The following is a 23972-nucleotide window of genomic DNA, read 5'->3' as shown; positions in this document are numbered from 1 at the left end:
TTTTTTTACTGTGGGCACAATGGCACACATCAAGAATGAAATTTAGTAGAAAGAAAGAAAGAAAGAAAGAAAGAAAGAGAAAGATAGAGAGAGAGAGAGAGAGAGAAAGAAAGAGAAAGATAGGAAGGAAGGAAGGAAGGAAGGAAGGAGAAAGAAAGAAAGAAAGAAAGAAAGAAAGAGAAAGAGAGAGAAATAGAAAGAAAGAGAGAGAGAAAGAAAGAAAGAAAAAGAAAGAAAAAGAGAAAGAGAAAGAAAGAAAGAAAGAAAGAGAGAGAGAGAGAGAAAGAAAGAAAGAGAAAGAAAGGAAGGAAGGAAGGAAGGAAAGAAAGAAGGAAAAGAAAGAGAGAGAGAGAAAGAAAGAGAAAGAAAGAAAGAAAGAAAGAAAGAAAGAAAAAGAAAGAAAGAAAGAAAGAAAGAAAGAAAGAGAAAAAGGAAGGAAGGAAGGAAAGAAAGAAAGAAGGAAAAAAAGAAAGAAAGAAAGAAAGTCAGGGCACCCTGTATTTTAGGTAGGCCCCGACTTACCACCGTAATTGAGTCTCAAATTTGAGCAGACTCAGAAGGAGAGAAATCTGTGCATGCTCAGGCTCCCTCTTGCACAAGCAGGAAGAGGCCCAGCAGCCCTTTCACTTTAGGGGAAGTTTGGTGAGGAGAACGCAGGGAGGGGACAGTGTGACTCAAGCTTCCTCGTCTTTGGCTCTGGAGAATGCAAAAGAGGCTTCTAGAACAGGGCTCTTCCAACTCGGCCCTTTCATGACTGGTGGACTCCAACTCCCAGAATTCCTCAGCCAAGCACGCTGACTGAGGAATTCTGGGAATTGAAGTCCACATGTCATCCAAGGGCCGAGTTGGAAGACCCCTGTTCTAGAATAGGGTTCAACCCATTGTTCAACTGGTATATACATAGGTTTTCAAGCAAAGATTGGACAGCCAGTTGTCCAGAATGTTACAGGGTCTTTTGTTGGAGCACAGGGTTGGACTAGAAGACCTCTAGGGTCCCCTTCCATCCCTCTGGTTCTTTCTTTTTTCTTTCTTTCTTTTTGTTTTTTTCTTGTTTTTTCTTCCTCCTCCTTTTCTTTTTCCTCTCTCGCTTTGCCTATTCCTTCCTTCCTTTTTGTTTTGTCTTCATACTCTCTTTTACCTCTCGCTTCCCCCTCCCTTTGTCCCTCTTTCTTTGTCTTTCTTTTTTGTTTTTTCTTTGTTTTTATTCATTCTCTCTTCTTTCCCCCCTTGCTTTCCCTTTTCTTTCTTTCCTTTTCTTTTCTTTCTTTCTATTCTTCCTTCCTTCCTTCTTTCTTTCTTTCATCATCTATCTATCTATCTATCTATCTATCTATCTATCTATCTCTATCTCTAATATATGTCTGTCTATGTCTATCTCTATTATCTATCTATCTATCTGCCTGCCTGCCTGCCTATCTATCTATCTATCTCTATCTCTATATATGTCTGTCTGTCTATGTCTATCTCTATTATCTATCTATCTGCCTGTCTATCTATCTATCTATCTATCTATCTATCTATCTATCTATCTATCTATCTATCTATCTCTATCTCTAATATATGTCTGTCTGTCTATGTCTATCTCTATTATCTATCTATCTGCCTGTCTATCTATCTATCTATCTATCTATCTATCTATCTATCTATCTATCTATCTATCTATCTCTATCTCTAATATATGTCTGTCTGTCTATGTCTATCTCTATTATCTATCTATCTGCCTGCCTATCTATCTATCTATCTATCTATCTATCTATCTATCTATCTATCTATCTATCTATCTATCTATCTATCTATCTATCTCTATCTCTATATATGTCTGTCTGTCTAGGTCTATCTCTATTATCTATCTATCTGCCTGCCTATCTATCTATCTATCTATCTATCTATCTATCTATCTATCTATCTATCTATCTATCTATCTATCTATCTATCTATCTATCTATCTATCTATCTATCTATCTCTAATATATGTCTGTCTGTCTATGTCTATCTCTATTATCTATCTATCTGCCTGCCTATCTATCTATCTATCTATCTATCTATCTATCTATCTATCTATCTATATCTCTATATATGTCTGTCTGTCTATGTCTATCTCTATTATCTATCTATCTGCCTGCCTATCTATCTATCTATCTATCTATCTATCTATCTATCTATCTATCTATCTATCTATCTATCTATCTATCTATCTATCTCTCTATATATGTCTGTCTGTCTATATCTATCTCTATTATCTATCTATCTGCCTGTCTATCTATCTATCTATCTATCTATCTATCTATCTATCTATCTATCTATCTATCTATCTATCTATCTATCTCTATCTCTAATATATGTCTGTCTGTCTATGTCTATCTCTATTATCTATCTATCTGCCTGCCTATCTATCTATCTATCTATCTATCTATCTATCTATCTATCTATCTATCTATCTATCTATCTATCTATCTATCTATCTCTCTATATATGTCTGTCTGTCTATATCTATCTCTATTATCTATCTATCTGCCTGTCTATCTATCTATCTATCTATCTATCTATCTATCTATCTATCTATCTATCTATCTATCTATCTATCTATCATCCTTTTTAAGTTTTCAAGCAAAATTTGGACAGCCATTTGTCCAAAAATAGCATCATCTCCCCTCCGTGAACAGAGGGCTGGACTACAAGACCTCTAGGGTCCCCCTTCCAATCCTGTTCCTCTAGCTTCTCTGCTCTCCGGGCTTTCATCCTCCAGATTCTGGCCTGGCCACAGGCGGGGGGGGGGTGGGTGGGGAGGATCCCCAGGGCTTCTGAATGCCCCCTCCCCCTCCTAAAACGCTGCCATGCTCTGGAAAAATGCCACCTATGCCAGCCAGCCGGCAGTCCTTGGAAATCGGGCTGGCTTCCCCCTCAAAGTTTCCGGGATGCTTTTGGCCCCTTTGCTGGAAAACGTTGGCAGTGCCTGATGTGAGAGAAGGGGAGGAGGGGAGAGGAAGACACTGCCCCCCCTTCCTCTGGACCCACAACTGTGTGTCCCCCCCCCCTCTGAAAAAAAGCCACAACTTTGCAGCCACACTTAAAATGGCAAGACGTGGCTCAGCCCGTCTCTTTGCGGTGGGGTGGGGGGAGACGGTCCCGCTCCCCGTTTTGTTGGCAGGGAAGGCCCAGGAGAGGGGGAGCGTAAGGGGGGGGGGTTTGGCATCCTGCACCCCCTTTCCAGAGGACTCTTTTATTTTGCTTTTCAAGGGAAGGGGCCTGGATTTCCATCTTCCTCCCAAGCAAGGCTGCCCTCTTCTGGAGCCAGGTAGGAATAAAACAGGTAGAGCCCCCCCCCCAGCAAGGGAGAAGGCTAAGAGTTGGGGGGGGGGGTCCCATGGCAGGCAGGCTCAGACAAACATCTGGCATTTTGGGGGATTTGTCTGCACCTGGCTGATGGTGGCCTGGAAATCCTGCTTCATGGATTCAGGGTTTGTTTGTTTGTGTGTGTGTGTGTCTGTGTGTGTTCAGTTCCCAGGGCTTCTTTTAAGAGAAATGAACTTCCACTCCCAGAACCCCCCAGCCAGCTTGCTTTAAGAGGGGTGGGCTTCCACTCCCAGAATTCCCCAGCCAGTTTGCTTTAAGGTGGGTGGACTTCCAGAATCCCCCAGCCAGCCTGCTTTAAGGTGGGTGGACTACACTTCCCAGAATCCCCCAGCCGGCCTGCTTTAAGAGGGGCGGACTTCCACTCCCAGAATCCCCCAGCCAGCCTGATTTAAGAGGAGTGGACTTCCACTCCCAGAATCCCCCAGCCAGCCTGCTTTAAGAGGGGTGCACTACACTTCCCAGAATCCCCCAGCCAGCCTGCTTTAAGAGGGGTGCACTACACTTCCCAGAATTCCCCAGCCAGCCTGCTTTAAGACGGGTGGACTTTGTGCGTTTCCCCCGTTCTCTTCTCCCCTCGCAGACCAGTCTGAATCCTCCAGGGCATTTTTTAACCCTCCTGGCCATCGGGAGGCAATTCAGACTCAGCCCAGGAGTTCAAATCCTGCCAGAGAGTTTGAATCCCAAAGAAAGCAGCTGTGGAATCATAAACTGGATGCAACAGTGCCATCTGGTGGTCCATGGAAGTTCTAACACCGGTTGCGTTGGCTGGATCGAACGAGCCAAAGGGAGACGTTTTACAGCTGGTCCTCGCCTTATGACCGTTTTCTTTAATGGCCGTTCCAAGTTACGACGGCACTGGAAAAAAACCGGCTTGCAATCATTATACCTTCCCTGCGGTCACGTGATCAGCAGTCAGCTGTTTGGAAACAGGCGTGTCCTTATGCCAGTTGCAGCAAGCAAACTCAGTGGGGCAAGCTGGACTCGCTTAACGACCGCGCAAAAAGGGTCGTAAACAGCAGGTGCAATTCCCTTAACAGCTGCATTGTTTAGTGGCAGAGGTGCCGGTGCCAATTACAGTCGTAAATTGAGGATCACCTGTTTCCAAAGAGTCTTTTTACCCATAATTCAGCTTGGAATACTCTGCTAAGTCGGGGGGGGGGGCTATTTAGGGACCATCTTACCTATCTTCCTTTACAGGGCCGCCAGAGTTGGGCTGGGGGAAAAAATTGCTCTTTGATCAAAAGCAGCAATATATATTTCAAGACCATAACCTGAAGAGAAAGGCTTAATTAAATCAGGGGTCTTCAAACTTGGCTCTTTCATGATTTGTGGACTTCAACTCCCAGAACTCCTCAGCCAGGAAGTGCCTGGCTGAGGAATTCTGGGAGTTGAAGTCCACCAGTCATCAAAGGGTCCTAGTTCCCTCACGCTGGCTGAGGAATTCTGGGAGTTGAAGTCCACGAGTCATCAAAGGGTCATAGTTCCCTCACGCTGGCTGAGGAATTCTGGGAGTTAAAGTCCACACGTCATCAAAGGGTCCTAGTTCCCTCACGCTGGCTGAGGAATTCTGGGAGTTGAAGTCCACACGTCATCAAAGGGTCATAGTTCCCTCATGCTGGCTGAGGAATTCTGGGAGTTGAAGTCCACGAGTCATCAAAGGGTCATAGTTCCCTCACGCTGGCTGAGGAATTCTGGGAGTTGAAGTCCAAAAGTCATCAAAGGGTCCTAGTTCCCTCACGCTGGCTGAGGAATTCTGGGAGTTGAAGTCCACACGTCATCAAAGGGTCATAGTTCCCTCATGCTGGCTGAGGAATTCTGGGAGTTGAAGTCCACACGTCATCAAAGGGCCACAGTTCCCTCACGCTGGCTGAGGAATTCTGGGAGTTGAAGTCCACGAGTCATCAAAGGGTCCTAGTTCCCTCACGCTGGCTGAGGAATTCTGGGAATTGAAGTCCACATGTCATCAAAAGATCCTAGTTCCCTCACGTTGGCTGAGGAATTCTGGGAGTTGAAGTCCACACGTCATCAGAGGGTCCTAGTTCCCTCACGCTGGCTGAGGAATTCTGGGAGTTGAAGGCCGCACGTCATCAAAGAGTCACAGTTCCCTCACCTCTCACATATAAACACAGCTAATTCCCCTCTCTTCCAGCACTGATGACTTTACCTAGCCGGGTCATGAGACGTCTACAAGAAACCCACCCAGCTCAGTCACCCCACTTTTCCCCACCCCAAAGGTCCTAGAAGGGGAGCAGGGGGTGTGGATGAAAAGACAGAATTTGGGGAATTTTGCCAAAAAGAACCGATGTGTCCGGTCCAGCCGGACATTGCTGGATAATTCCATTTTTTTCCTTTCCATTACCCCCCCCCCCAGCCCCGGTTTAGAAGTAACAACGTTCACACGGACCAAATGACCACTTCTCTTCAAATTTAAAGAAAAACAGTACAAATGCCTTTATTCCCTAGAAAATGTTGGGTGACAAAACAAGGGAAAGGATCCAATATAAAAAAAACAAAACTAAACTTCCAAGGAATGTGCAAAGGAAGTGCAAAGCGAAGGGGGGTAATTAAAAAAAAATACATCAGAAAATAGAAAAACTCATCTACAAAAAAAAAAAAATACTAATACTGTGTTCAAGGATAATGTAATATATATATGTTTAAAACGGCCGGACCTCGCTAGTTCGTTTGGCAAGCTTGGCAAGGATCAGGACTGCAACTCCCAGAATTCCCCCAGCTTCCAACTCCCAGCCTGCCCCTCTTCAAAGGGCCGGCTGTGGAATTCTGGGAGTGGAAGTCCCACGTTCAAAAACCTGCCAAGCTTGCAAAACTAACTAGCCAATCCTGGCTGGTGGAGAAAGGGAGAGAGAGAGAGAGGGCAATTTGAGGAGGGGGGGTGAGGAACCAGCCTTGACACCCCTCTCCCCAAAGCTGGCCCTTTAGGAACTCCCCCCAGCAGTTGGGGGGGGCATAAAACCTGGAGGAGGAGGGGGTGTTTGGACGCCCAAATCGCAAAGGGATTTAAAAACAGCCGAATTTTTAGGGGATGGAAAAATGAAGCAAGCTGACCATCCCTTTTGGGGGGGGCTGCAATATGGGGACCCCCCCCAAATCTCTCCCATACCCTCTCTAGAGAAAGGCCAGGTTGGGGGGGGGGCATAAGGGCTGGAGAAGGGGGAGGAAGGCTGGGAGTGGGGAGGGGGTTCCCAGTTAAGATTGGGGAACAAATGGTAACCGGTTTGGGGGGGGTGGATGGGACCCCCCCAAAAAACCCGGGGGCTCTGCAAGATGCTGGATTGGGAAACAGAGCAACCTTGGAAATCAAAAGGATTCGGAGAACGAAAAAGGAAGCATAAACAAGACCAAAAAAATAAAATAAAAATAATTTGGGAGGGGGGGGGTATTATGTCACACCCCCCTCCCTAATTGGAGTCCTGGCTCTCATCCTTCACCCGGAATTTCTTTGGAGGGGGCGAAGTCAACTTGGCTCGTTTCCGGCTCTTCAGGACGCTGGGGGAGAGAAAAAGAACAGCTCGGGTCAGCCAGCCAAGCCGCAAAGATGGGATTCACCCGGGAGGCAACAAATGTTACTTATTTGGGGTGGGGGGTGGGGGTGTCCGTCACCCACCTTTTCCCGGACTTGCAGCCCTCCCCGTTCTTCTGGCAGGCTTCTTTACACTCCAAGCCTTCTAAAAGCTCTTTTAGTATCGCATAATGTCTGGGGTTGCGAATCTGCAAACAAAATGGACCCTTCCAGATGTCGGCGTGGGGTTCCAGCTGCTCCTGTGGCCCCTGACTCATTCAGCCCCTCCCAAAGCTGGAACGTCCGCCTCTCGGAGGCCCAGGGGTCACCCCTTCGACCCTCTCCCCAAACCGCCAAGGCAGGCCCAAGGCACTACTCACAACGAGCGTGTAAACCTTGGGTTCAGATGTACCCCCCGATTCACATTCAGGCGCCTCTTCCTCTGGCGCGACTTGCACTGGCCTGCCACTGCTGGCGCACGGATGCGGGCCTTGCAAAGGAGCTGGAGAAGCGAGAGGCAAGGATGAAGGGGGGGGGAGAGAAAAACCCCACAGCTGAAGCCCCACCCTCTTTCGCGCAAGGAAAGGAGACGCCTCTCGTTTTTCGCGATCAAACAACTTACGGATAATTAAAGGGGGGGGGAAGAGAGCTATAAATTTAATAAATCAAAACTGAACACCTTTGCCACATCCCGTGGCGGGGAGTTCCTCAGATTAACAGTGGCCTGCAGAAAGAGATTCTTCCCCATGAGCCAGTGTACTTATTTCCTTGGATCATTCCCCAGCCGGCTTTATTGCTGAAAGCCCGTGCGTGGGAATCTTCTCCATTAAACCGCTTTATTGCTGAAAGCCTATGCGTGGGAATCTTCTCCATTAAACTGCTTTATTGCTGAAAGCCTGTGTGCAGGAATGTTCTAACTAAACTGCTCTATTGTTGAAAGCCTGTGTGCAGGAATGTTCTAACTAAATTGCTTTATTGCTGAAAGCCCGTGCGCGGGAATCTTCTCCATTAAACCGCTTTATTGCTGAAAGCCTGTGCGCAGGAATGTTCTAACTAAACTGCTCTATTGCTGAAAGCCTGTGTGCAGGAATGTTCTAACTAAACTGCTTTATTGCTGAAAGCCTATGCGTGGGAATCTTCTCCATTAAACCGCTTTATTGCTGAAAGCCCATGCGTGGGAATCTTCTCGATCAAACTGCTTTATTGCTGAAAGCCCATGCGCGGGAATCTTCTCTATTAAACCGCTTTATTGCTGAAAGCCTGTGCGCAGGAATGTCCTAACTAAATTGCTTTATTGCTGAAAGCCTGTATGGGGGAATCTTCTCAGTTAAACAGCTTTATTGCTGAAAGCCCATGCACAGGAATCTTCTCAATTAATGGTTGACGCCTGCTAAGAGTTAGATAAGGGTCTGCAGAATTCAAAGGAGGTTGCACTGTTCGTGTCTACATAGGGATTCTGGGCTAATCCCTCCTTTGACTCCGCCCCCACTATCTGCCAGTCCTCCCCCTCCTCCTCCTCCATCCTTCAAATTTACCTTTTTTCGTATTTTCCAGGGATTTTCCTTTCTGCTGGAAGCTGAGCTCCTCCGATCGTCGGTCTCGTCCTGGGCAGGCGCACACCCGCACCTCAAAACATCGACGTCCCAGGACCTCCCCCCTACCAGGAGAGAAACGCTTCATCCATGTTATATCGTCGTTTCCACAACAGCCTCCCGATAAGCAGCGGGTTCAAATTCTAGCCCATACTACACAACCCATGATCCTTTCAGAGATATTTCTACTGACTGGAATACACAACTGAGTTTCTAATGCACAGCAAGTCCTCGCGTTACGCACGGTCGCTTGGTGACGGTCCAAAGCGGACTTACGACCTGGATTCATAGCTGCAACATTTGGGGCCTTCGTTCATGATTGTTTGCAACATCTCACAATCACAGGAGTACAATTTGCAATGTTGTTTCTGGAAACTTATATTTACTTCCTGGGGGGGGGGTGTTCGCTTAATCAACGCAGTGTTCCCTTTAACAACCGCCGTGCAAAAAAAAAAAAAAACTCATGAAATTGGGTGGAGTCACGGCGTGACCTATTTTACAACCGTCACCACTTAACACCTGAAATGTTAGCCTGGGAATTCCTACACCGGACGGGGGGGGGGGGTTGGACTAGATGACCTCCCCTGTCCCCTCTGGAGCTAGGATTCTACGAGTCGGGGGCCCAAGCTGCCCAGAATCGGGCCCTGGATCGTGGTTTAAAACAAACAGGATAGCTGGTTGCCCAAATTTCATCCCGTCCATTGTTCGACGGGCAGGTTCTGAGTTCTAAACACGATTTCCCCATCTGAAACCCAACCGAGATGGGCAGGAAGAGGATGAGGAGAAGAAGAGGATCACTCACTGTTCGGTCTCCAAAGTCAGGACGGTCAGGATGGGGCGCCGGTTCATACCGCCCATGCACGAACTGTTACACATGTAATTGTATAGGACGATGGTGCATGCCATCCCCACCTGTAGGGGCGAAAAAATATACTAAGCCACGTGCAGCATCTGAACATACACACCTGTTCTAATTTGGGGGAAGGGGATGGCAAACGTTTGGGGGGAAGGTCTGCTCTGTTGATGCTTCCTTTTGATCCATGGGGACCCCCCGTCCCAGCTGCCTGGCAGGCTGAAAACGAAGGTAGCAGACAATCGGACGAAGAAAGAGAAGACGGGGAGGGCTGGCATGGACCCCAAATCACCTCTTCACCCTTGCCCACCGTCCCCCCCCCAAATCACCTGAGGCTTCTGATAAAGAACCCAGACGCTGTGCCGTTTGGTGCCCGGATCTGTGTGATAATGGGCCAGGGGGTTTCCTTCGACCCGGATGAGATGATCCGGGGGGATCATGCCTGTGCAAAAATCAGAAATTGGGGTGGGGCGGGGAGAAAATGGGAGAGTTTAGATTCCCTGTTAGGTTTCAGCCACAGGAGTTTCCTGTTGGGAGGAGGGAGGTTCCCCCCTTCCCTACATAACGAGACCCCTCCCTCGAAAAAAAATCAACTCATCTACCGCTAGTCCTGGACGAACCGCCACGATGGAGGCCAAAATCTCTGCGGCTAAGTGAGGCCTGCATTCAGTGAGTTTTGCACCGTTTTACCACTTTTTCCCCCGATTGTTAAGTGCATGGCGGCCGTCGTTAAGTCAAACCACTGTGGTTAACTCTGAACAGTGGTCGTTAAGCTGAGGACTAGACACAGAGGGCCCCAAACTTTGGTCCGTGGAGAGAGGTTTTTTCCCGCAGACCGGAGTGTGCGTGGTTTTGTGTGCTGCCTGCATCCCATGAATGGGGCTTTGCTTGTTTGTGCGGACCAGTTGCTGGCATGCCGCGGCCCAGTACCAGTCCACAGACTGGGGGTTGGGGACCCCTGGACTAGAGAACAAGATCATGAAACAGGGAACTCGGGTGTTAATTGGGTCTGGGGGCACTCTGCACCCCTGCATGCAGACGGGCAGGTCTTCGAGCATGCGCAGAGTGCAATCTCTCCCCAGGTTTTGAGTGACGTGCATCACAGCCTGCCCGCTCCCACCCTACATGTCTCAGAGGACCCCTTCCCCCTTTCCCCCCAGGCCGTTCGCTCACCGTCGTTGTGCTCCGGGTGCCGCTCATGATGGGGGCAGCGCCTGACCACCTCAGACATGTGTTCGGATCTCTTGTAGACGGCCATGGCGCGGACCACGGAGCCTGGCGGAGGCGCCCCGGACATCCGAATCAGCACTTTGCAAGTTTTGCTCATTTGGCAAAACAGTTTGTTGAGCTGCGGAGAGAACTGGAGCAGAGAAATTTGGGATTAGCGGGAAGGAGAGAAAAAGTGAAAAAGAATTCCCGGAACTCAATAATACGGAGCCCCGGACTCACAACGGCTGGTTTAGGGACCGTTCGACGCTGCAACGGCATTGAAAAAAATGATTTACGACCAGTTTGTCACACATACAACTGCTGGTTACCTGATCCAAATTTCAGACAGTTGGAAACTGACTCGTATTTATGATAGTTGCGGCATCCCAGGGTCATGTGATCAACCTTCAGACGCTTAGCATCTGACTCGTATTTATGACGGTCGCGGCCTCCCGAGGGCCGTCACGTGATCCCCTTTTGCGACCTTCCGACAAGCAAAGTCAGTGGGGGAAAAGCCGGATTCGCTTAACGGCCTAACGTAACGCCTGCAGTGATTCACTTACCAACTGTGGCAAGGCAGGTCGTAAAGTGGGACAAGCGTCCCTTAACAAATGTCCCACTTAGCAACCGAGATTTTGGGCTCAATCGTGGCTGTCAAGTCGAGGCCTGTCCGTATTTATTAAATTAAATTAATTAATATATTACATTTATAGACCTCCCTGCATCCCTCCCAAGGGGCCTTCCTTGGATCTTTGAACCCCCTTTATCAGGGGTCTTCAAACTTGGCCCTTTGAGGACTTGTGGACGTCCACTCCTAGAATTCCTCAGCCAGTGTGCCTGGCTGAGGAATTCTGGGAGTTGAAGTCCACAAGCAGGGGTCTTCAAACTTGGCCCTTTGATGACTTGTGGACCTCAACTCCCAGAATTCCTCAGCCAGCATGAGGGAACTAGGACCTTTTTATGACTTCTGGATTTCAATTCCCAGAATTCCTCAGCCAGCGTGAGGGAACTAGGACCCTTTGATGACCTGTGAACTTCAACTCCCAGAATTCCTCAGCCAGCGTGAGGGAACTAGGACCCTTTGATGACCTGTGAACTTCAACTCCCAGAATTCCTCAGCCAGCGTGAGGGAACTAGGGCCCTTTATGACTTTTGGATTTCAACTCCCAGAATTCCTCAGCCAGCGTGAGGGAACTAGGACCCCCTTTATGACTTGTGGACTTCAACTCCCAGAATTCCTGGCCGAGGAAGTCTACAAGTCGCAAAAGGGCCAAGTCTGAAGACTCCTGCCCTATATTAAGAAGGAAGGGAGGGAGGGAGGGGTAAAGTGAGAGAGAGAGAATGAAGAAAAACAGAAAAAGGAAGAAAAAGGAAGGACGGAATAGGGAAAGCGAGAAAGGAAAAAGAAAATGAGAATAAAAAAAACAAAGAAAAAAAAACAGAAAAAGTAAGAAAGAAAGAAAGAAAGAAAGAAAGAAAGAAAGAAAGAAAGAAAGAAAGAAAGAAAACCAGAGGGATGGAAGGGGACCCTAGAGGTCTTCTAGTCCAACCCTGTGCTACAACAAAAGACCCTGTGACATTCTGGACAACTGTCTACCCAATCTTTGCTTGAAAACCTATATATATGCATATAGTATACCAGTACACACACACACACACACACACACACACACACTGAGGAATTCTGGGAGTTGAAGTCCACATCATCAAAGGGCCAGGTTGGAAGACCCCTGCCCTATATTAACTCACTCCCCCTCCCCAAAGAATGCCTGCTCTGAATTGCAACCAATTGTTGTTGGACCGAGGGGGGGGGGAACCACAATTTCCATTTCACCCCCCACCCCCAATTTCAAGCAAGCCCCTTATCCAAATCTCCCACTCAACGGCTGGCAGTTGGCCTCTTCTGCCTTCACTGCAAAAGAAGGGAATTGGGGGCTGCTGGGCGTGGGAAGGGGGGGGTCTCTCGCCCACATGCCGGAAATGGGGTGGGGGTCTTCAACATCCCCCCCAAAAGGAATCTGAGACAGTCCTTTGCCGAAACTCAGCAGAGAAACATGCCCTGACACGTCCAGGATGGTCAACAGTTGTGCGCACGGAGCAGAGGGAGGAAGAGGGGGGGTCTCCGTTGAGACCCCCCCTCCTATTCATAGCCCACCCCCCTTCTTCAAAGGCCAGGCATTGGGTGGGCAGGTCGGAAATGGAAAAGTGGGGGGGGTGATCATCCCCATCCAGGAATCAGGAAAGATCAACACGCTGAAGACACAGCGACAAAAATTGGGGCGCCAGCTATGCGGTAAGTTAAAATTGGGGGGTTCAGGCATGCAGGGTGCCCCCCCAAAGCTGCAATACTATGGGGTACAGACTGGGGGGGGGGAAGAAGGGGAGAAAGACATTGTCCCAGCTTCTCAGTGCTGCCGACGGTCACTGCAAAATTCACCCAAGGACGTTTTCACGCACCCCATCGCCGACACGGTTTTTTTTGGGGGGGGGGGGGTCCACAGGAGCCTAAAATCCAATTCAGGGCATACCGGTGGTCCTCGGCTTACGGCCAGAACGAAGCCACATTGCTCAGGGAGACCTTTGTGGCGAATTTTGGCCCCATCGTACGAGTTTTATTTTGGCTGGTCGTTAAGCGAATCAGGGCAGTTGTTCAGTGAGCCACGCGGTCGTTAAATGAACGTGGCTTCCCCAAAAGGGGAATCACGTGAGCTCCCCCCCTCCCCGGGGACCCTGCGGCCGTCGTAAAGGCGAGTGAGTTTTCCCGAGAGTCTGAATTTTGATCACTACGTGATCCTGGGGGTTTGCCGCGACGGCCGTTAAGTGTGAAAAACGGTCAGTAAGTGACTTTTTTCAATGCCGTTGTAACTTCGGTCACTAAATGAATTGTGAGTTGAGGGCTACCTATATTCGTGATTGGGGGGGGGTCTCCTGGGGGTGGGCCCCCAGAAGCTGGAAAGTGTGGACTAACTTAAAGCAAAATCAGATTTTTTTTTAAATCTATGATTTATGGGTGGGGGTCTTTAGTCTTCTGACAAGCAGCTCCCACCCCACAGCCTCAGAAAGGAAAAAGGGGAGGGGGCTTCCTTGGGGCAGCGGATAAGACAAGTCAGCTAGTCCTCGACTTACGACGCAGCTGTACATTTCAGCCGTTAAGCAGGACAGTGGTTGGCTTTCGCCCCGTTTTACGGCCTTTCTCGCCATACCCCTGCGGTTTCGACATTAGTGCAGGCAGTCCTCAAACATACGGCCGCGATCGCACCCATTTTCGCTACTAAGCAAGAGAGCGGCGAGGTCAAGGGGGGCCCCGCTTTACGACCTTCCTCGCTACAGTTGTTAAACGAGTCGCTGCAGACGCAAGTGAGTAACCCGGTCGTTAAGCGAATCCGGCTTTTCCCCTTGACTTGGCTTTTCAGGTCGCAAAAGGAGACCGTGTGACACAAACACACACACCCTGGATCCTGCGACCGTCATAGGTACGAGTCAGTTTGCCAAGGGTCTGAATTTTGACCGCGTGATTGTGGGGAGGCTGTAACGGTCGCTAAGGGTGAAAAACGGTCCTAACGGCCTGTTTTCAGCCCCGTTGTAACTTTGAAACAAATGGTCATAAAGCGAGGACTACGTGAAATGGGTGTCTGGCTCACAAGAGGTTGAAAGGTGAGGGCCCCAGTGCTCCAGATTCTTATCCTCCCAATCTCAAATCAGTCCTTGACGTACAACCGTCCTTGACCCCGACAGTCGTTAAGTCGGGACATCGATAATCAGGACTGTAGGAACCCATTTTGCAGCCGTTGCTAAGCAACTGACCTGGTCATTAAGCAAATCCATTACTCTCCTTGATGAGCATGGGTTTTTTTTTTTTTGTGCTGGGAATTGGAAGCGAAGGGTCATTTTGAACAAAAATGTTGTTTGACGTTGGGGTTGTGTCATTGTGGGACACGGCAGTTAATCAATTAGAACAATTAATCAGTTAGAACAATTAACCAGTGGAACAACCCGCCTCCAGAAGTTTTAAACACGGAGATTTTGAAGAGATTGGGCAGCCATTTGTCCGAAATGGTGTAGGGTTTCCTGCCTGAGCAGGGGGTTGGACTAGATGACCTCCAAGGTCCCTTCCAACTTTTATCTGATTATTATCATCATCATCAGTCTGAAATGGTATAGGGTTTCCTGCCTGAGCAGGGGGTTGGATAGATGACCTTCAAGGTCCCTTCCAACTCTATTATTATTATTGTTGTTGTTGTTGTTCTTATTATTATTATTATTATGGATGCCTGTCAGTTGCATCTGAGGGGGCGGGGGGAGGACAGGCAGCAGTTACTGGAACTCGAAGTGACCCGTCGTAAGTCGGGGACTACCTTTGCATGCCAGCCCTGCATATCCACCTGCAGCACCACAGTGGTGCCCGGCGGGGAGGGGGGGGGCAGATTTCGCACTCGGAACCCTGCTTCCGAAGAAGAGAGGTGCTTCCAAACCCCCCCCAATTTGTTTTTTTTTTAAAAGCCACAAAAATCAGATCTGAAGACAGCCCCCCCCCCACACACACACCCCGGAGAGCCCACCCTGTGCTCTTTTTTTTTTTTTTTAAGCAAACCAGGATCGGTGGCAAACAGGGATTGCAAGGCAGGAAAGGCGGAATCTAGGTTCCGTTGACCTCACCCGTCCATAAGGGGCAGGGAGTGGATCGACATACGACGGCGGCCGCCGTTTTGACTTTTTTGATCAATCGAGACGAGAGGAAAACCCCCCCCCCCGTTTTTGGGGGGGAGGGCAGGAAAGGAAAGACCCCTGCCCCCCAATTGAACTTATAACCTGGTCCCACTTCGTACGGTGTAAGTGACCGACTTGGCGGTGCCCGACTGCTCAAACTCCAGATTGAAGCCGAATTCTCCCGGATAATCTTCCGTGGGGGGGATCGGGCAGCTCTCCCCAGCCCCATAATCTTGGGGGGCTAGGGGCACGAACTGGGAGTTCTCCAAGAAGTCACTTAAGGCCAGGGTGGGATAACCTTCTCCCCCTGGATAGCCTTCAGCCAGAGCACCCAACGGAGAGCCGTCCGAGACTGGCGGAGCCGACAAGCCAAAGTTGGTTTGATCCGTGGAGCTGCCCCCTTCCACCAGGTAGGGGATGGTGGTTTGCTGGGTGGAGTCCGCGTTCAATTCCTAAAAACATATAAATATATTATAATTAGCCTGATGGGGATGGCCCCCCTCCCAGATGTGATAAAATGAATTTCACCTGTCGGTTTTAGGCTACGGTTTCCCCAACTGCGGATTTGACAAGCTGGCCACAGTTCCTGGCATTTCAGCGCTCAAGAAGCCCCAAATCATGGCTTAGTTGACACAAGTTCGGGGGGGGGGCTAGACAAGCCACCTTGTAACCCAGTGGAGTTAGCGTTTGGGCTGGCTTGTGGAGTCAACTCCGGAGAACCAAGGGATGGGATCAATCCGTGTTTTTCAAACTTGGGGTGGACTTCAACTCCCAGAATTCCCCAGAACCGGGAATTCTGGGAATTGAAGTCCACCAAAGTGGCTGAGGATGAACGTCACACTCACCCAAAACGGGTGGACCACTTTGCACCACATCTGCTTAAAGGTCTCTTGGCTGAGAGGCGGGCTCAGGGGCGGATCGGGGTCTTCCTCCACAGCTTGGTCCATGTTGGTTTTCCTTTACAACGGGGAAACTGAGGCAGGACAGGAAAAAGAAAAGATTGAAGCCATTTCCATCTCTTTTACCCCATCCAAAGCGGCCAGTTAAGGTTAGAGTATATTTCGATCTGGTGTGTTTCCTTCCTGGGAGAGTGGGGGGGAGGGGGCAGCTGTGGCAAGACTACGAACCCCAGGATTCCCTGCTTTGCAAGATGGCGGAAGGGAGCCCAAAGAGTTCTGGGAACTGCCACAAAACAGTTAACCAGTGGAACCACCTGCCTCCAAAAGCGGTGAATGCTGGACAGCCATTTGTCTGAAATGGTATAGGGTTTCCTGCCTGAGCAGGGGGTTGGACTAGATGACCTCCAAGGTCCCTTCCATCTGTTATTCTGTTATCCTTCCTTCCTTCTTTCCTCCCTCCCTCCCTTCTCCAACACTGGAAGTTTTTAAGAAGAGACTGGACAGCAGCCATTTGTCCGAAACAGGATAGGGTTTCCTGCCTGAGGAGGGGGTTGGACTAGATGACCTCCAAGATCCCTTCCAAGTTTATTTTATTATTAATATTAAAGTTTTGGGAGCCCGATTGATTTAGTATTTTTTTATCATGTATGAAACCTGTTGCAAAGCCACTAACAAATATTTTTTTAAAAACTTCCATCTTACTTCAACTTACGACCTCATATTCCATTGCTAAGTGAGACAATTGTTACGTGACTTTTACCCCGTTTTACAGCCTTTCCTCCCTCGGTTGCTAAGGGAATCACAGCAGTTGCTGAGATAGTAACCTGGTTGTTAAGTGAACAATAGGTCACAAAAGGTCCAAAATGGTACATAGGGTTTCCTGCCCGAGCAGGGGGTTGGACTAGATGACCTCCAAGGTCCCTTCCAACTTTATTATTATTATTTGTCCGGAATCACGTGACCCCGGGGACGCTGCAACCATCGTAAATACGAGTCGCAAAAAGAAGTTCAGGTGACCCCCCCCCCCGGAACGCTGCAGCCGTCGTAAATGCGAGTCAGCTGCCAAGCATCTGAATTTTGATCATGTGACCACAGGGGGGGGGAGACGCTGCGACGGTCGTATGAAAAACGGCCGCAAGTCCCTTTTTCCAGTGCCGTTGTAAACTATGAAGGGTCACTAAACAGATTGTCGTAAGTCGAGGACTATCTGAGATAGTCCCCGACTTACGTCCACAGCTGAGCCCAAAATTTCCATTCTTAAGTGAGGCAGTCGGTAAGTGGATTTTGTTCCACCTTACAACCCTTCTTGCCACGGCCATTAAACGAATCACTGCCGTTCTTCGCTTAGTAACCCGGTCGTTAAGTGAAACTTGCTTCCCCATTTGGCTTGGCTGAAGGTCGCAAAAGGGAAATCACATGATCCTGGGATGCTGTGACCGTCATAAATACGAATCCGTTGCCGAGCAGTCCAAATTTTGATACACGCACGCGAGCTGCGACGGTCATTAAGTGTGAAAAACGGCCGTTAAGTCCTTTTGCTCCGTCCTGTTGCAACTTTGGACGACCACTAAAGGAAGGGTTGTAAATGGAGGACTATCTTTATACTAAAAACCCCTCAGAAAAGACCTCCATTCCGTCTTACGGCATTTAGGAAAGGCTGCTCTGTTGGATTGCCATAAACCAGGATGGTCTGTTTAGAGAGGACGCCAAGCTAAAACTTGGTTAGTTAGGTTATAGTGCAAATCCGCACCTATAAATCCACTTTCTCTTGGAAATTTCCCCCCCTCCTTTGAGGTTTTTCCATTCCTCTCTTTCATCCTGACGAGTAACAACAAATCAAACAACGCAACTGGCTCCCCCCCCAAAAAAATAATGAAAGATGTGCGGAAAATGATGGGCGGATTGTATGATGCAACCGGAATTATTAATCTAAAATAAATATGTGCCGGAGATCAACGCTGATACACCCAGAATGCAAAGAGAATGCAGCTTCATTTAATCCAGGGCTTTTCAACCTTTCCACCCATTGTACCATTTTTAGGATATGTTAACATCTGAGGACCACCAGTCGCCTAGCAAGGTGTCCAAAACTTGATGACCCCCTCCCAAAAAAGGGAAAAAACTGATGTACAGGTAGTCCTCGACTTACAACAGTGCGTTTAGTGACCGTTCGAAGTTACAATGGCACTGAAAAAAGTTCCCCCCAAGCCACAGCCGAGCAAGACACCCGCCTGCCCACCTGGCCGCGCTCTTCCTCCTGTCCGAGGTTTTCATTGTTGTGAGCATTTCTGTGGAGGATTGGCAGCAGGGGTGGGGGGGGTGTTTGGTTTTTATTCCCCCCCCCGTCTGCTGGGTGGTTGCAGCAGGTTTTGGTCCCTTCACATGACCCTGGGACACTGTGACCGTCATAAATATGAATCGGTTGCCAAGCATCTGAATGTAAATCACAAGACCCTGGAGAGGCTGCAAAATTCCAGCTGATCGGTGCTGCTTCTGGGCTCAGCAGAAGCGCCAGGATCAATGCTGCTTTCCAGCTGATTGGTGCTTCTTCAGGGCTCAGCAGAAGCGCCAGGATCAATGCTGCTTTCCGACTGATTGGTGCTTCTTCAGGGCTCAGCAGAAGCGCCAGGATCAGTGCTGCTTTCCAGCTGATTGGTGCTTCTTCAGGGCTCAGCAGAAGCGCCAGGATCAGTCCTGCCTTCCAGCTAATTGGTGCTTCTTCAGGCATCAGCAGAAGCACCAGGATCAGTGCTGCTTTCCAGCTGATTGGTGCTTCTTCAGGGCTCAGCAGAAGCACCAGGATCAGTCCTGCCTTCCAGCTGATTGGTGCTTCTTCAGGGCTCAGCAGAAGCCCCAGGATCAATGCTGCTTTCCAGCTGATTGGTGCTTCTTCAGGGCTCAGCAGAAGCACCAGGATCAGTCCTGCCTTCCAGCTAATTGGTGCTTCTTCAGGCATCAGCAGAAGCGCCAGGATCAGTGCTGCTTTCCAGCTGATTGGTGCTTCTTCAGGGCTCAGCAGAAGCGCCAGGATCAGTCCTGCCTTCCAGCTAATTGGTGCTTCTTCAGGCATCAGCAGAAGCACCAGGATCAATGCTGCTTTCCAGCTGATTGGTGCTTCTTCAGGGCTCAGCAGAAGCGCCAGGATCAGTCCTGCCTTCCAGCTAATTGGTGCTTCTTCAGGGCTCAGCAGAAGCGCCAGGATCAGTCCTGCCTTCCAGCTAATTGGTGCTTCTTCAGGCATCAGCAGAAGCACCAGGATCAATGCTGCTTTCCGACTGATTGGTGCTTCTTCAGGGCTCAGCGGAAGCACCAGGATCAATGCTGCTTTTCAACTGATTGGTGCTTCTTCAGGGCTCAGCAGAAGCACCAGGATCAATGCTGCTTTCCAGCTGATTGGTGCTTCTTCTGGGCTCAGCAGAAGCACCAGGATCAGTGCTGCTTTCCAGCTGATTGGTGCTTCTTCTGGGCTCAGCAGAAGCGCCAGGATCAGCGCTGAGCTCCAGCTGGAGCCTGGCACTGATCCTGGCGCTTCCGCTGAGCCCTGACAGCCCTGCAGCTCCAGCCGTCTCTCACTCAGGCTTGTGCGGTGCTGCCCCCAGTTCAGCTCATTCCCCTCCCTTGCTACCATTTTTCTAGGATGGTCACGTACCACCTGCCAGGTGCCAATGGACCACAGGGGGTACCCGTACTACTGGTTGAAAAGCCCTGATTTAAGCGACCGAAGTTACAGCATTACGACCATTTTCACGTGGCCCAAATTCGGGCACTCGGCTCATACTTATCGCCGTGTCCCGGGGGAGGTTGTCACGTGATTCCCCCTTTTTGCGATTTTTCTGAAAAGCAAAGTCAACGGGGGGGGGGGGGGGAGAAACCAAAACAACAAAAAACTTTGGCTGCATTGCAAATGATAAACAAGTCCCAAAAAAGCCTAAGAAGCAGTTCCTTGCATTTTTTTAAAAAACAACCTTAAAAAAAGAAAAAAGATTCAAAAAGTTAATTTTATAGAAAAACGTTGACGATTCCGCCCAGTTTGAGACAGGAAGTGAAAATTTGGCTATCTTGAAAAACGGATGAAAAGTTTGAGTGCACCAGGAAATTGGCAGCAAATTAAGTCGAGAGCAAGTCAAATAAAAATTAGGGCAAAAATCAAGATAGGAAAAAAAATGCATTGAGGTGATTTGGCATTCAGCCATCCGAATTAATCTTTGGACTGCAGGCGGTGTTTAAAAAAACAAAAACGGAAAAAGACATCCAAAATTGGCGTTTTATCGGGTTTTTAAAACACATCCTGCCTGGATACCTGGCACGTCCTATTGGTATGTATTAAATTAACTATTTTGCTTTATTTTATTGTTATTTTTTTACACTGCCTTTAATTTCCTTTCTTGCTTTTCAGCATGGTTTTTAGGGCAGGGAGTCTTCCAACTTGGCTCTTTTATGAATTGTGGACTTCAACTCCCAGAATTCCTCAGCCACGCACTTGTATTTGGCTGAGGAACTCTGGGAGTTGAAATCCACAAGCTGGGGTCTTCAAACTTGGCCCTTTGATGACTTGTGGATTTCAACTCCCAGAATTCCTCAGCCAATGTGCCTGGCTGCAGAATTCTGGGAATTGAAGTCCGCAAGTTATAAAAGAACCAAGTTTGAAGACCCCTGGTTTAGGGCAAATGTTTCCCAGATTTGGCCCCTTTAAGACAGGTGGACTTCAACGCCCAGAATCCCCCAAGAGCTGTGATGGCTGGGGACTTCTGGGAGTTGAAGTCCACTTGTCTTAAAGGGGCCAAGCTTGTGACAAAGACTGTTTTAGACTTTAAGAGGCTTCAGACTCTGCATATTCCCAATTTTGCTGCATCCAATAATACCCCCTATATAGGACATTTTCTTTGAAGCTGGCCCCGCAGCGCCTGAAGGCAGGACAAGAAACAACGGATGGAAACAAATCAAGGAGAGAAGCAACCTAGAACTAAGGAGAAACTTCCTGACAGTGAGAACAATTAACCAGTGGAACCACCTGCCTCCAAAAGCGGTGAATGCTCCAACACAGGAAGTTTTTAAGAAGAGACTGGACAGCCATTTGTCTGAAAGGGTATAGGGTTTCCTGCCTGAGCAGGGGGTTGGGCTAGATGACCTCCAAGGTCCCTTCCAACTTTATTATTATTATTATTATTATTTTGGATCATCGCACAGTCAGCCAGATGTTCAGACTGGATTTGGCATTTTGTCTCCCTATCGAGTCCTTACCCAGGACCTGGGATAGGCAGATGTGGATGTTTGAGGGTATTACAGATATCGTCGCAGGATGGAAACAGTTCCTAGTAAGGCTGCCTTTTGCAATTGACTAATAGCGAATTTGTCAATGCTGATGATGGTGTTCAAGTGGTGCTCCAGTTGTTTTGGGATTGCACTCAAGGCGCTTATGACTATTGGTACTACCCTTGCTTGCTTTTGCCACAGTCTTTCTATTTCTATTTGTAGGTCTTTGTATTTTATTATCTTCTCCAGCTCTTTCTCTTCTATTCTGCTGTTGTTGTTGTTGTTATTATTATTATTGTTATTATTATTATTATTCCATTGAATCCCATTTTGCACTGATGGCATTACTTAGTTTGGTTACGAGACGTCTGCAAGAAAACCACCAAAGCTCAGCCAGCACAGGGGACCTCTTCCCCAATCGTATTTTACTATCTTTGCAGAAAATGCACCCCTTTGAAACCCCCAACTAATTTTGCAAAACAGGCAATGCATTTTTTTTCTTTTCTTTTACGAAATGGAAATGAGTCCCCCCCCCCCCAACAAGCCTCCCGGAAACAAGCCATCGTTCTGGCGCCGGCTTGATTAGCAAATTTCGCAAGAATCAAAAAAAGGTTAATCGTCTTTCTTTGGCATCCTTTCTGCAGAAAGGCGAGGAGGAGAAGGGCAGCGAGGCTATACCATTGCGTAAAGAGGGGAAGGGAAATGATTAAAGCCCTCCCCCGGGCTTAATTCGTTCAGAAGTTTGTTTGTTTTTTTCATCTTAAACACGATGTGTCTCGCTTTGTACGCGCACAAAAAAAAAAAAAAAATCACGCATACCCTCGTCTTAGGATGCCCAAGTTTCCCCCCCCCTCCGCTCCCTTCTTTTGGTTCCTTCCCACCGCAGCCAACAACGGAGCGGACTGTACCATTCAGAGGATGTTTCCGGCGACGGGGGGGGAGGGGAAGCGAGAGAAAAAGAGAAGATTTAAGCCAGCGCTGGGCTTGCACCGGTTCTGCTTCGGTTTTAAAACCAGAAGTGTCTGCTCCGGTTTAACCGCACGACTAACATCCATCGCACGATCTCCCCCTCCCCACTCGCAAAATCCAGGAAGCACTTTTAAACTCTCTAAAAAGGGGCTAGGCAGAGACCCTTCGCTGCCATCCTCCAGCGGCCCCTCCCTCTTAATTTATCTCCCCCCCCCTTGCATCTTCTCCCCTCCTCATTTATCCCCTCCTTGCACCTTCCCCCTTTCATCCCTCTCTCTTATTTATCCCCCCTCCTCCTTGCATTCTCCCCCCCCCACCTTTCAAACTCTCTACAATTCCAACAAGTGCAACTATTGGGGAGGGGGTCTTATTAGCAAAGATTCAGTATCTTCCCGGAGAAGTGGCGGAGGAAGCAGGAAAGATCCAACCGAGCAGCATTAACGTCTTCTCTTCACCCCCCCCAGATCTTTCCCCCCCACCGCCCCCCCAGCCATGGGGCAAAGGGGAGGGCTGGGGGGGGCAACTCTTCCAACCAGGCTGATTTTTTGCCCTCCTTCCCACCCCCTTTCTTTGTTGTTGTTGTTAGTTGCGAAGTCGTGTCCGACCCATCGCGACCCCCCCTTGCATTCTCCCCCCCTCCAACTCTAAACCTTATTTACCCCCCCTCCTTGCATTGTCTCCCCCCCCTTTCTACCCTCCCCCTTATTTATCCCCCCCACCTCGCATTCTCTGCCCCCTTTCAACTCTCCCTCTTATTTATCCCCCCACCCACCTTTCAAACTCTACAATTCCAACAAGTGCAATTATTGAGGAGGGGGTCTTATTAGCAAAGATTAAATATCTTGCCGGAAAAGGGGGGGGGAAGCAGGAAAGATCCAACCGAGCGGCGTTAACGTCTTCTCTTCACACACATCTTCCCCCCCACACATCTTTCTCCCCCCCCCATCCCCACCGCCCCCAGCCATGGGGCAAAGGGGCGTCCGTGGCTTCAGGAGGGCTGGGGAGGGGGGGACAGCTTTGCAGCCAGGCTGAGATTTTCTGCCCTCCCTCTAATTTACCCCCCCTTGCATCCTCCCCCTTATTTATTCCCCCCTCCTTGCACTTTCTGCCCCCCCTCCCCGCTTTGGATCCAGGTGGTGGGACTGCACCTTTTTTTTTGTTTTTACGGGGGGGGGTGTCTGCACGCCCGGGACGAACGAGGCCGGGGCAGCGTGGGAAACAAACAAAAAAAAAGTAAGCAAAAGAGAAAGTAAGCCAACGTTCCATGGACCAGCGCAACGTTCCAACTCCGAACGCGGCGGGCTCCAACGTTCCATTCTCACCCCCGCCCCCCGGCGCTCGCTCGCTTTCGGCTTCAGCCCGAGCGGAAGCCCCGAGTTGAGTCAGCAGCAGCCGAAGCTGCAAAGCCCGGCTGGGCTTTGCAGCCCCCCTCCCCAGAATACGGACCTTCTCGCCCCCCCCCCCCCGTCCTCCCGTGATTTACCGACTCGGCGCCCAGCCTCGATCCACTCCCCGCCGCGCTCCGCCCGCCAAATGAACGGAGCCAGGGAAACGCTCCCCCGGCTGCAGGAAAGCACGCGGTGGGGATTCCCCGGCTCGAACCCGCGGACTGGGGG

General features: G+C 49.2%; 1 protein-coding gene across 3 annotated transcripts; it reads right to left on the bottom strand.

Moving 5' to 3' along the window:
• Positions 1 to 5780: 5780 nt before the first annotated feature.
• On the bottom strand, positions 5781 to 23972 carry TP53 (tumor protein p53). 3 transcript variants are annotated; one of them, XM_039337929.1, is made up of 10 exons: positions 23840 to 23972; positions 16081 to 16208; positions 15355 to 15687; positions 10493 to 10679; positions 9649 to 9761; positions 9269 to 9378; positions 8410 to 8531; positions 7255 to 7376; positions 6980 to 7083; positions 5781 to 6861 (listed from the first exon to the last, which is right to left on the bottom strand). In XM_039337929.1, the coding sequence occupies exons 2-10, from the start codon at positions 16180 to 16182 to the stop codon at positions 6774 to 6776; spliced, it is 1281 nt and encodes a 426-aa protein (XP_039193863.1). In that variant the 5' UTR covers positions 16183 to 16208; positions 23840 to 23972; the 3' UTR covers positions 5781 to 6773. The 3 variants fall into 3 exon arrangements, with proteins under 3 accessions (XP_039193863.1, XP_039193864.1, XP_039193866.1); XM_039337930.1 differs by lacking the exon at positions 6980 to 7083; XM_039337932.1 differs by lacking the exon at positions 5781 to 6861 and having other exon boundaries at positions 7255 to 7378; positions 8411 to 8531.

This window comes from Crotalus tigris, unplaced genomic scaffold (assembly GCF_016545835.1).
Source record: "Crotalus tigris isolate CLP2741 ecotype Arizona unplaced genomic scaffold, ASM1654583v1 scf7180000017690.20705106771:4171800, whole genome shotgun sequence".
NCBI classification, from domain to species: domain Eukaryota; kingdom Metazoa; phylum Chordata; class Lepidosauria; order Squamata; family Viperidae; genus Crotalus; species Crotalus tigris.
This window is presented reverse-complemented; position numbering and strand designations above follow the sequence as displayed.